The 13,412-nt window shown below is 48.5% G+C and overlaps 1 pseudogene and 2 gene segments (V, D, J or C); all 3 read right to left on the reverse strand.

The window, feature by feature from the left end:
• Positions 1–985: 985 nt before the first annotated feature.
• Positions 986–1,401, reverse strand: LOC133075498 (immunoglobulin lambda variable 2-8-like). The segment is given in 2 exon segments: positions 986–1,239; positions 1,356–1,401. Coding segments are annotated over 2 exon segments (300 nt in total).
• A 3,908-nt stretch (positions 1,402–5,309) lies between these two features.
• LOC133075164 (immunoglobulin lambda variable 2-8-like) lies at positions 5,310–7,604 on the reverse strand (annotated as a pseudogene).
• A 1,079-nt stretch (positions 7,605–8,683) lies between these two features.
• Positions 8,684–9,610, reverse strand: LOC133075165 (immunoglobulin lambda variable 2-18-like). The segment is given in 3 exon segments: positions 8,684–8,730; positions 9,161–9,448; positions 9,565–9,610. Coding segments are annotated over 3 exon segments (381 nt in total).
• Between the last annotated feature and the right edge of the window lie 3,802 nt (positions 9,611–13,412).

Here is a 13,412-nt window from a genome sequence, read left to right on the forward strand (position 1 = left end):
GCCCGATTGACACGTGACTCCAACTTCATGAGAGCCAGGAGCCAGGACCACAAGAAAGAGCTGCTCTCCAGTCCTGGACGCCTGAACACACAGTTATCAAATGTTCCACTTCACTTGTTACTGTGGGGATGATGTGTCCTGAGGAATCCAACCAACGTACTTTTTCGTCTAAACTATTGAATTGGGGATATCCCTGGCGGTCCAGGGGTTGAGACTTAGCACTTACATTGCAGGGGGTGAAGTTCCGATCCCTGGTCAGGGAACATAGATCCCACAAGGTGCGTGGCATGGCCACAGAAAACACAACAAAAACCAAAACAAAACATAAAAAAAAAAATTTTTTTTAACTATTGAATTCACATAATTAAAATTTTAGTAATGTTTCCATTTGAAAACTGTCTTTCAGGTTCAAGAAAATTTAATATTGAAGCCAGGACACTCACGCCTGTTTTTCAATGAATTCTCACAGGTGTTAGATATGCTGGGATTCCACCTGGAAGCTGCATTGGCTCTTCATGGAAACATGTGACCTTGACATCACTGAGGAAGGGAGGGCGTACCCTCCAACCCACCCTCCATACTGGAGCCACGTTGCAAAGAGCCCATCGTATTGGGAGACTGTCTTCCTGTAGGGCTGTCCACGGACAGGGTTCACCGATGCCAGGACAGGGACAACTCTGAGACCCAGAGTGTGTCCCCAACCCTCCCTGGTTCAGCCCACTCAGATGCAGGTCAAAGAGCAGGGACAACAAACAGGAAAATCACACGTTTCCTTTGTCCTCATCCCTCTGCAGGGTCCTCAGATCTCCTCTCAGCTGCCGATGCTTCAACCACAGATGCAGATGAGCAACCAGCAGAGTCACAGCAACGGGGAGCCTGTGAGCTCAGGGCAGGATTTGGTCTCACTTCCCAATGAACTTGGGCCACTGTGCACAGTGTTACCACTTCTACGTGAGCTACAGTAATAATCGGCCTCGTCCTCAGCCTAGAGCCCAGAGATGGTCAGGGAGGCCGTGTTCCCAGACTTGGACCCAGAGAAGCGATCAGGGATCCCTGAGGGTCGTTTATTGACACCATAAATCAAGGTTTTGGGGGCCGTGCCTGGGCGCAGTTGGTACCAGCCGACATAGTTATAACCCCCGATGTCACTGCTGGTTCCAGCACAGGAGATGGTGACTGTCTGTCCCGGATTCCCGGACACTGAGGGAGGCTGAGTCAGGCCAGACTGGGCCCAGGACCCTGGAAAGAGGAGAAACACACTCTGGTCAGTTCCATGTGGGGCCCAGGTCACACTGAGGACAAAGACACAAAGGATCAGCCAGGTGTCGCCGGGGTCCCTTCCCTGGAGGCCTCACCTGTGCCCTGAGTGAGGAGGGTGACAAGGAGCAGAGCCCAGGCCATGGTGGAGACACGCCAGTCGCTGCCTTCTGAGCCCCCAGCCCTGGGCCTGCTCCCCCAGACCTCTCTTATCCCCTCCCCCTCAGAGGAGGGAGGGGCCTCCATGCAAATCTGCTGCCTGCACCTGCCCCTCCTCCCCACCTCTGCTCACCCCCTCTGACACGGTTTGTTCTAGATTCTTCTGCATCCCTGGACAGCAGAGATTATTGGAGAATTAACTCCTTCACATGGTGCGTGAGGACAGAACGAGTCCATGACAGGATGTGGGAAAGGAATCCAGCATGGGGTTTCCCGTCTCTCCTGGTGTGAGAGTCATCGTGGTTCCTGGGGGAGGAATCCCAGAAGGTCCCCTCTGTGCTCTTGGGACAAAGGAGAGGCCCTGAGCCCAGGTGGCTGAAAGATCCAACTGCCCCGCTTTCTGAGAGTTAAAGGCAAAGCTGGGTACCAGTATCCCTTCAACTACTTCTGTTTTAAAAATATTTATTGAAGGGACTTCCCTGGCGGTCCAGTGGTTAAGGCTCCGCGCTTCCACTGCAGGCGGGGTGGGTTTGATCAACGGTCGGGGGACTAAGTTGCTGCATGTCGCGTGGCGCAACTAAAGAATTTTTGAAAATTAATAAAAAGAGAAAAAAGAAACAAAACAAATTCTATTGAAGTATAGTTGAATTACAATGTTGTGTGAATCTCTGCTGTACAGCAAAGTGACTCACTTATTCATTTATGTATACATTCTGTTTCTTATTCTTTTCCATTATGGTTTATCAGAGGATATTGAATACAGTTTCCTGTACTATACCGTAGGACCTTGTTGTCTATCCATCCTATATATAGTAGTTTGTATCTGCTGGTCCCAAACTCCCAATACATCCCTCCCCCACCCCCAACTCCCTCTCATGCCCCTCAGTTGGGAGGGTCCTCGGATTCCCCTCCAGCCTCTGTCTCCGAAGTGCTCTGAGTCTGAGGCCCAAGCCTGAGCCCTGGGCCATTTATTAGCACTTTGGAAGATGATTTCTTGGGGCACACATGCTTTGGGACATAAGAGGGGTTACGCAGGAAGAAGCTCTTGAAACTTCATACAGGACAATATAAGCCACAGGTACCTTCCCCAAATCCTGGCCCTTGCTGCCCCCTGGTGGCTGCAGATGGTGCCAACCGAGGCCCTGGAACCTGAGGGACAGAAAACAACCCAGTTCCCAGTCTGGCCGCTGTGCAGCTCATTGCAGGATGTGTCCGAAGAGCAGGTCCAAGTTTGTGTAAATGAACTGACATGGAAAGCACAGTTCACAAAAAGCTGGATGGAATCAACCACCTGGACTCAACCGGGCAGAGAGTCTGATTAAACCAAAATGCCAACATAGGATTTAAAGACCCATAGTTTCACCACAAAATATTGACCACACCAGGATAGACTGAAATCACTGGGCATATGGAAAACCAGAACATCTCAACTGTATGGAAGGGAAAGTTAGCAGAGCGTGTCTCACAGATCTGCTGGAATTATGTCACAAAGATATTCAACCAGTTTGTTAAAAATGATGCAAGAAATAAGGACAGAACCTACTGAAGTCAACAGAGAGGTAGAGAGTGTCAGCCAATATATGGGAGAAAAATCTAAAAAAGAGTGATATATGTATATGTATAACTGATTCAATTTGCTGTACAGCAGAAACTAACACAACAGTGTAAATCTACTATATTCCAATAAAAATTTTTTAAAAAAGAAAGTCTCAGCTAAGCAATGGAAGGTGGAAAAAAACACAGTGAAGCTACTACAGAGAAAATTACAGCAGATGGGATTAATGACAGACAGAGCATTGGATAACGAAAGATTTCTGACTTGAAGTCATGCAATGGAAACAGTCCCTTGTTCAACATAAGGCGGGAATATGAATTTAAAAGAATGAAGTAGTATCCACAAATTGTGGGACTTCAATTGACCTAATACACAAATAATTGGAGTTCCCAAAGGAGAGGAGACAGAGAGACACAGGGAAACCCTCACATCCAGAATCTTGACAAGCCCCAGGGTGTAGAAATGTGAAGGCAACCGCATCAAGTTTCATGGTAACGAAATCTTGAGGTGTGGACAATTTTTCAGACCCCTCTTCAGGTTGATTGACTATTGGTATGTTAGGAAAATGTCAGCTAAAGAAATAGTTCTGGGACTTCCCTGGTGGTCCAGTGGTTAAGACGTCATGCTTCCAATGCAGGGGGCACAGTTTCCATCCCTGGTCGGGGAACTAAGATCCCACATGCCACTCGGTGGGGTCAAAAAAAAAAGAAAAACCAGTTCCCTGCGGATTCTACCACAATGTTTCCTCCTCTCTCTCCCTCTCCCCAGCCTCACAACACAAACGCCTGTCCCAGAGTTCTTCACTCTGGTCATTATGGGTGACGTGGAACGAATGCACAACTATGATTGTTTCTTTTAAACCCAAGTCAAACAATACTGATAGTCAGAGCCATATATCAGAGTTCAGGAAGAGACCAAAGAACATAGGAGTACAGAGAAGCACAAATATGGAAGCCAAGATGCATGTCGACAAGTGTTAGCCGACTTCCTCCTGAGAAAGGCCAGTCCCAGGTCTGCAGTGGTGCTAAGTAGACCTGTCATTCCTTAGGTCGTGATCAGTGGTGAGTATCGTCGTGATAAGCTGAGGTAACTTAACAATTATAATGAGTGTGAGTCCTTACAGAAGCAGGTAGATCTCCAGATTCTCTCTCCTTTTAGTCGTGAGGCTGGTAGACCACTGCCCACTAACCCCTGTGCACAGATTTGTTCTAGGGAAAGGGTAAACCACATGTCCTGAATAAGGGGGCACGGCAGAGCTGACTCTGTGGGGATCAGGAAGAGAAGCCTGTGTGCCTCCAGAGTTTTGTAGCCTCTGCCCACCTCTCTGGAATGGCCATCTCCCATGGAGGCCTTTCTCCAATGGGCAACCGGCAGAAATATTCACCTACAAGGAAGCTGACATCATCCAGGTGCTGACATACCTGACACCATCCTGTAAGGTTGGATGCGTGTCGCCCAGATTCTGATTTGTACTTTATGTCTGGACTAGGCTTGTCTTGACATGATCCATTTTCTAGGGTCTTGATCAGCCAGGAACAATCTCTCTCGCTTCCTCCCAGTGAAGTGATCTCAGACAGCTCCTGGAGTCCACGTCCCGCTGAATAGCAGGATATGTGGGGCAGCTGATCCCCTGACAATATTCCCCCTAGAGATCCAGGACCTGCCCACATCCCACAAGGCCAGATGCCTGACTCTAGGGTTCCTTGTCTTTCCTCTGGGACCCTGTCTGCCATCTTCAGGACGGGCTCCAGGAAATCCAGGGAAGCTCCGCCCAGGACCAAGCTGAGCCTCTGTCAGGGTCCATGTCTCTTGGGGCCTCACCTGTAGACACACTACCCTTTCCTCACTCAGCGGGTTGGATGCTTGTACCCACTGTTTCAAACTATGTTGTTTGGGGGATGCATACCTAGGAAGGCTGGGGCAGGAATGTAAAGAAAGGCCATGGAATGATTAACCCTGAAGTCAGCAAACCAGCTAATCGGGGAGTGGGGTAGACAGATGTGTTTGGGGGGTAGATTTCATCTGGGGTTATGTGGTTTCTGTTTATTATTCTTCCTTAAATTGTGAGTGTGCATTTCCACACATTCTTCTTCAGGAATGCTGCATTTCATAATAAAAGGAATTGTGCAAAATACACTGAAAGAGACATGACTACTTTCCCCCTCCTTAGCTACATAGACCAGGACTCAGACATGGAGGAAATTTTCATGAGAAACTGCAAGTATAAGGTGAAAACCTACTCTTGAAGCCTTGGATGTGGTAGAAACACTCACCTGGAATCTTTGAACAAAGAAAGTGGGAAGAAAAAGACAGAGCCAGTATCGGAACAAAGACCCTCTCAGGCTGTTTGATGCAGCTGAGACCCTGCCCCCTCCCTGCCCATCCAGCTCGTCCAGGACACATGCAAACAACACTTAGAGAGAAGAGGAGATGCCCCCCAAACTGGATCCTTCGGAGACTCTGAGAAGGAGAACATGTGAAGAGCCTTATTCAGGTCATTGTCATTAAAACTAAAAAAGCTTTTCTTAGAGAAAAGTGAGACCGATTATCAATGCAGCTATATATTCAATAGAATAAAAAGAGAGGGATAACAGGATAACAGGATGGATGGAAATGAAGAACGGCTGTTTCCATAATAATGAGAGAGGGTAAATTATAACAGAGGCTATTTCAGGAGAGTGAAAAGACTCTGATTCCTGCCCTGCACACTTGGGAGCAGCTATAATCCCAGTGAAATTAGAACTTAGAAATAAAGTTGGTAAATATTTTTTACACTCTATTTGAGCTTTGACCATATACATAGAAAGACCAAAGATTCTGGTCATGTGTAAACTGCTGTGATAAAGACAAATGATTATTCAGATGGAGATTAGCATAGACTTGGAAAATAGGGGGCATAATTCGCTGGGTTAAAAAAAATTAGATTTAGGGACTTCCCTGTCGAGCCGGTGGTTGAGACTTCGCCTTCCAATGCAGGGGATGCGGGTTCGATCCCTGGTCGGGGAGCTAAGATCCCATTTGCCTTACGGCCAAAAACCAAAACATAAAACAAAAGCAATATTGTAACATATTCAATAAAGACATTAAAGATGGTGCACATTTTAAAAATCTTTAAAAAATTTTTTTTAAATTCAGATTTAGCAGAAAGATGATTTGGACAAGAAAAGAGGGCACAGGGCTAGCATGCAGTGAGCCATATACGAGGCGTCTTCCAAAGTCAGAGGACCTTAATGAAAACAGCCCACTGACACGTGACTCCAACTTCATGAGAGCCAGGAGCCAGAACCACAGAAAAAGAGCTGCTTTCCAGTCCTGGACGCCTGAAAACACAGCTATCAAATGTTCCTCTTCTTCTTACTGGGGCGATGAGGTGTCCTGAGCAATCTAACCCATGCACTTTGTTTTTCATCTAAAATATTGAATTTGGGAGATTCCTGGTGCTCTAGTGGTTAAGACTTAGCGCTTTCATTGCAGGAGATGTGGGTGTGATCCCTGGTCGGGGAACTAATATATCACATGCCACATGGCATGGACAAAAAAAAAAAAGAAAAAAAGAAAAGAACAGAAAAACAAGAAACAAAAACTTCTGACTTCACATAATTTAAAATTTAAAATAATTGCATTTGAAATCTGTCTTTCAGTTTCAAAAGAAAGTAATATTGAACCGTGGACACACGAGCCTGTTTTTTCAATGAATTCTCACAGGTGTTAGATGTGCTGGGATTCCACCTGGAAGCTGCATTGGCTCTTCCTGGAAACATGTGACCTTGACATCACTGAGGAAGGGAGGGCGTACCCTCCAACCCACCCTCCATACTGGAGCCACGTTGCAAAGAGCCCATCGTATTGGGAGACTGTCTTCCTGTAGGGCTGTCCACGGACAGGGTTCACCGATGCCAGGACAGGGACAACTCTGAGGCCCAGAGTGTGTCCCCAACCTTCCCTGGTTCAGCCCACACAGATGCAGGTCAAAGAGCAGGGACACCAAACAGGAAAATCACACGTTTCCTTTGCCCTCATCCCTCTGCAGGGTCCTCAGATCTCCTCTCAGCTGCCGATGCTTCAACCACAGATGCAGATGAGCAACCAGCAGAGTCACAGCAACGGGGAGCCTGTGAGCTCAGGGCAGGTTTTGGTCTCAGTTCTCCATGAACTTGGACCACTGTGCACAGTGCTACTACTACCGAAGCTACAGTAATAATCAGCCTCGTCCTCAGCCTGGAGCCCAGAGATGGTCAGGGAGGCCGTGTTCCCAGACTTGGAGCCAGAGAAGCGATCAGGGATCCCTGAGGGTCGTTTATTGACCTCATAAATCAAGGTTTTGGGGGCCATGCCCGGGTGCTGTTGGTACCATCCAACCTGATTATAACCTCCGATGTCACTGCTGGTTCCAGCACAGGTGATGGTGACTGTCTGTCCCGGATTCCCGGACACTGAGGGAGCCTGAGTCAGGCCAGACTGGGCCAGGACCCTGGGAAGAGGAGAAACACACTCTGGTCAGTTCCATGTGGGGGCCCAGGTCACACTGAGGACAAAGACACAAAGGATCAGCCAGGTGTGGCCGGGTCCCTTCCCTGGAGGCCTCACCTGTGCCCTGAGTGAGGAGGGTGACAAGGAGCAGAGCCCAGGCCATGGTGGAGACGTCCCAGACGCTGCCTTCTGAGCCCCCAGCCCTGGGCCTGGGCCCCCAGACCTCTCTTATCCCCTCCCCCTCAGAGGAGGGAGGGGCCTCCATGCAAATCAGCTTCCTGCACCTGCCCCTCCTCATTCTCTCCTCACCCCCTTTGACCTGGCCCTGGACACTAGATTTTCTGCATCTTCGGGGGAGAATATAGCTCAGGGATTAAAATCTTTTGACACAAGCATGACATGTATATGCAGGAGCATGAATTGTTTGTAGCTGGTTTGCAGGGAGAGAAAGAGCAGCTGAAGTCCCTCAGGCAATGAGCTCCTGGACCTTCAGTGTCTCTGCTGGGACAGGACTGTGTCTCTGGGAACCTCAGGGCAGGGGACACTCCACAGCGCCCTCTGTTGGATGCCCATCTCCAAGTTCTCTAACTTTGGGAAAGGGTCACGCCCACCAGGGGAAACACCTGCTGTTTGCTGGGTGGCTGGTGGGACCCCGAGCTGCAGCCTTGTCCCATCCCCACCCCCACCTCTTTGTTCTGAAGCATCTGCACATCAAATCCACGAGCAGGTCCTTCACCACTAGCCCCCCCGCCCATTCTAGCCCCACTGAGCGCCAAGGGCACTCGTGTGAGGCCACCCATGGGGGGGCGGGGCACCAGGCAGGAACCAAGTCCTGAACCCGAGTCTGCCCTCCCCACTCTCCCCTTTGCCCTCTGAGCAGACAACTGTCCTTTCTCAGCTTCTGATTCTCACATGACAACTGAAGGCCGTGAGCCCACTGGCCGGTGTCCTGACTAAGAAGAGGTTGACAAGTGGAGAGTGCAGATGTGATAAAGGGGCCTTTCTAGGCTCATGGCTGTGCCATTTGTTATGAACTTGATCATCAAAGATTTCACCCCGTTTCATCTGTGTGTTACTGCTCTGGTCAATAGACGGGGTTTTCCTGATAGTTTCCTGCACCTCCCCACGTCCTCAGGCCACGAGAAAAGTGACCTTCTGGGGAATTCCCTGTTGGTCCAGTCATTAGGACTCCCTGCTTTCACTGCTGCGGCCCGGGATCAATCCCTGGTCAGGGAAGTAGCATCACACAAGCCTCGTGGTGTGGCCAAAGTAATAATCATCATAATCATAATGATAATAATAATAACAACAATAATAATACTAATTCAAAGTACATATTCAAAAAAGAACAGCAACATAAAGACTCTGGACTGAATTGTTTAGGGAGACTGTCTTCCTGCAGGGCTGTCCCCAGACAGGGTTCACCGATGCCAGGAAAGGGACAACTCTGAGACCCAGAGTCTGTCCCCAACCCTCCCTGGCTCAGCCCACTCAGATACAGGTCAAAGAGGAGGGACAACAAACATGAAAACCACACGTTGTCATTTGTCTTCATCCCTCTTCAGGGTCCTCAGATGTCCTCTCAGCTGCCGATGCTTCAACCACAGATGCAGATGAGCAACCAGCAGAGTCACAGCAACGGAGAGCCTGTGAGCTCAGGGCAGGATTTGGTCTCAGTTCTCCATGAACGTGGACCACTGTGCACAGTGCTACTACTACCGAAGCTACAGTAATAATCAGCCTCGTCCTCAGCCTGGAGCCCAGAGATGGTCAGGGAGGCCGTGTTCCCAGACTTGGACCCAGAGAAGCGATCAGGGATCCCTGAGGGTCGTTTATTGACATCATAAATCAAGGTTTTGGGGGCCGTGCCTGGGCGTTGTTGGTACCAGCCGACATAATTATATTTCCCGATGTCACTACTGGTTCCAGCACAGGAGATGGTGACTGTCTGTCCCGGATTCCCGGACACTGAGGGAGGCTGAGTCAGGCCAGACTGGGCCCAGGACCCTGAAAAGAGGAGAAACACACTCTGGTCAGTTCCATGTGGGGCCCAGGTCACACTGAGGACAAAGACACAAAGGATCAGCCAGATGTCCGTGGGGTCCCTTCCCTGGAGGCCTCACCTGTGCCCTGAGTGAGGAGGGTGACAAGGAGCAGAGCCCAAGCCATGGTGAAGACACCCCAGACGCTGCCTTCTGAGCCCCCAGCCCTCGGCCTGCTACCCCAGACCTCTCTTATCCCCTCCCCTCCAGAGGAGGGAGGGGCCTCCATGCAAATCTGCTTCCTGCACCTGCCCCTCCTCCCCACCTCTGCTCAGCCCCCTCTGACACGGTTTGTTCCAGATTCTTCTGCATCCCTGGACAGCACAGATTACTGGAGAATTAACTCCTTCACATGGTGTGTGAGGACAGACCGAGTCTATGACATGATGTGGGAAAGGAATCCAGCCTGGGATTTCCTGTCTCTCCTGGTGTGAGAGTCATCATGGTTCCTGGGGGAGGAATCCCAGAAGGTCCCCTCTGTGCTCTTGGGACAAAGGAGAGGCCCTGAGCCCAGGCAGCTGAAGGATCCAACTGCCCCGCTTTCCGGGAGTCAGAGGCAGAGCTGGGGACCAGAATCCCCTCAACTCCTTTTTGAAAAAAATTTTATTGAAGGGACTTCCCTGGCGGTCCAGTGGTTAAGGCTCTGCGCTTCCACTGCAGAGGGTGTGGGTTTGATCACTGGTCACGGAACTGAGATTCTGCATGCAGCGCAGCATGGCCAAAAAATAAAAAAAGAAAGAAAAAGGAAAAAAAGAAAATACAAACAAAAATTTTATTGAAGTATAGTTGAATTACAATGTTGTGTGAATTTCTGCTTACAGCAAAGTGACAGGTATACATTTATATATATACTCTTTTTTATATTCTTTTCCATTATGGTTTATCACAAGATATTGAATACAGTTCCCTGTGCTATACCGTGGGACCTTGTTGTCTACCCATCCTATGTATAGTAGTTTGTATCTCCTGATCCCAAACTCCCAATCCATTCCTCCCCCAGACAGAGCTCCCTCTTTTCCCCCTCAGTTGGGAGGGTCCTCATGTTCCCCTCCAGCCTCTGTCTCTTCAGTGCTCTGAGTCTGAGGCTCGAGACTGAGCCCTGGGCCATTTATTAGCACTTTTGAAGATGACTTGTTGGGGTACAAATGCTTTGGGACATAAGAAGTGTTCCGTGGGGAGTTTGAAGTTTCCCTCTTGAAACTTCATACAGGACAGTATAAGCCACAGGTACCTTCCCCAAATCCTGGCCCTTGCTGCCCCCTGGTGGCTGCAGATGGTGCCAACCAAGCCCCAGGAACCTGAGGGACAGAAAACAACCCAGTTCCCAGGCGGGCCACTGTGCAGCTCATCGCAGGACGTGTCCGAAGAGCAGGTCCAAGTTTGTGTAAATGAACTGACATGGAAAGCACAGTTCACAAAAAGCTGGATGGAATTAACCACCTGGACTCAACCGGGCAGAGAATCTGATTAAACCAAAATGCCAACATAGGATTTAGACACGACCTGTAGTTTCACCACATAATACTGGCCACACAAGGATACACTGAAATCACTGGGCATATGGAAAACCAGAACATCTCAACTGTATGGAAGGGAAAGTTAACAGAGCGTGTCTCACAGATCTGCTGGATTTATGTCACAAAGATGTTCAACCAGTTTGTTAAAAATGATGCAAGAAACAAGGACAGAACCTCCTGAAGTCAATAGAGAGATAGAAAGTCTCAGCCAATATATGGGAGAAAAACCTAAAAAAGAGTGATATATGTATAACTGATTCACTTTGCTGTATAGCAGTAACTAACACAAGAGTGTAAATCTACTATATTCCAATAAAATTTTTTTTAAAAAAGAAAGTCTCAGCCAAGCAATAGAAGGTGGAATAAAACAGACAGTGAATCTACTACAGGGAACACAACAGCAGACGGTATTAATGACAGACAGAGCATTGGATAATGAAAGATTTCTGACTCAAAGTCATTGCAATGGAAACAGTTCCACATCCAACACAGAGGGGGAAAATGAATTTAAAAGAATGAAAAAGTATCCACAAATTGTGGGACTTCAATTGACCTAATACACAAATAATTGGAGTTCCCAAAGGAGAGGAGACAGAGAGGCACAGAGAAACCCTCATATCCGGAAACTCAACAAACCCCAGCGTCCTGAAATGTGAAGGCAATCACATCTAGTTTCATTGTAACGAAATTTTCATGTGTGGATAGTTTTTGAGACCCCTCTTCAGGTGGATTGACTATTGATACGTTAGGAAAATGTCAGCGAAAGAAATAGTTCTGGGACTTGCCAGGTGGGCCAGTGGTTCAGACGTCGTGCTTCCAATGCAGGGGGCACGGGTTTGTTCAATCCCTGGTCGGGAAACTAAGCACCCACATGCCGCGCAGTGCGGTCAAAAAAAAGAAAAACCAGTTCCCTGCGGATTCTACCACAATGTTTCTCCCTCTCTCTCCCTTTCCCCAACCTCACAACACAAACGCCTGTCCCAGAGTTCTTCACTCTGGCTATTGTGGGTGCGTGGAGCAAATGCACAACTATGATTGTTTCTTTTAAACCCAAGTCAAACAATACTGATAGTCAGAGGCATATATCAGAGTTCAGGAAGAGTCCAAAGAACATAGGAGTACAGAAAAGCACAAATATGGAAGCCAAGATGCATGTCGACAAGTGTTTACTGACTTTTTCCTGAGAAAGGCCAGTCCCAGGTCTGCAGTGGTGCTAAGTAGACCTGTCATTCCTTAGGTCGTGATCAGTGGTGAGTATGGCTATGATGAGCTGAGATAACTTAGCAATTGTAATGAGTGTGAGTCCTTACAGATGCAGGTAGATCCCCAGATTCTCTCTCCTCTTAGTCATGAAGCTGGTAGACCACTGCCCACTAACCCCTGTGCACAGGTTTGTTCTAGGGAGAGGGTAAACCACATGTCCTGAATAAGGGAGCACGGCAGAGCTGACTCTGTGGGGATCAGGAGGAGAAGCCTGTGTGCCTCCAGAGTTTTGTAGCCTCTGCCCACCTCTCTGGAATGGCCATCTCCCATGGAGGCCTTTCTCTAATGGGCAACTGGCAGAAATATTCACCTACAAGGAAGCTGACATCATCCAGGTGCTGACATACCTGACAGCATCCTGTAAGGTTGGATGTGTGTCGCCCAGATTCTGATTTGTACTTTATGTCTGGACTAGGCTTGTCTTGACATGAGCAATTTTCTAGGGTCTTGATCAGCCAGGAACGATCTCTCTCGTTTCCTCCCAGTGAAGTGATCTCAGACAACTCCTGGAGTCCACGTCCCGCTGAATAGCAGGAAATGTGGGACAGCTGATCCCCTGACAATATTCCCCTTAGAGATGCAGGACCCGCCCACATCCCACAAGGCCAGATGCCTGACTCTAGGGTTCCTTGTCTTTCCTCTGGGACCCTGTCTGCCATCTTCAGGACGGGCTCCAGGAAATCCAGGGAAGCTCCGCCCAGGACCAAGCTGAGCCTCTGTCAGGGTCCATGTCTCTTGGGGCCTCACCTGTAGACACACTACCCTTTCCTCACTCAGCGGGTTGGATGCTTGTACCCACTGTTTCAAACTATGTTGTTTGGGGGATGCATACCTAGGAAGGCTGGGGCAGGAATGTAAAGAAAGGCCATGGAATGATTAACCCTGAAGTCAGCAAACCAGCTAATCGGGGAGTGGGGTAGACAGATGCGTTTGGGGGGGGGTAGATTTCGTCTGGGGTTATGTGGTTTCTGTTTATTATTCCTCCTTAAATTGTGAGTGTGCATTTCCACACATTCTTCTTCCTGAATGCTGCATTTCATAATAAAAGGAATTGTGCAAAATACACTGAAAGAGACATGACTACTTTTCCTCTCCTTAGCTACATAGACCAGGACTCAGACATGGAGGAAATTTTCATGAGAAACTGCA

Source organism: Eubalaena glacialis, chromosome 15 (assembly GCF_028564815.1).
Source record: "Eubalaena glacialis isolate mEubGla1 chromosome 15, mEubGla1.1.hap2.+ XY, whole genome shotgun sequence".
In the NCBI taxonomy this organism is placed as follows: domain Eukaryota; kingdom Metazoa; phylum Chordata; class Mammalia; order Artiodactyla; family Balaenidae; genus Eubalaena; species Eubalaena glacialis.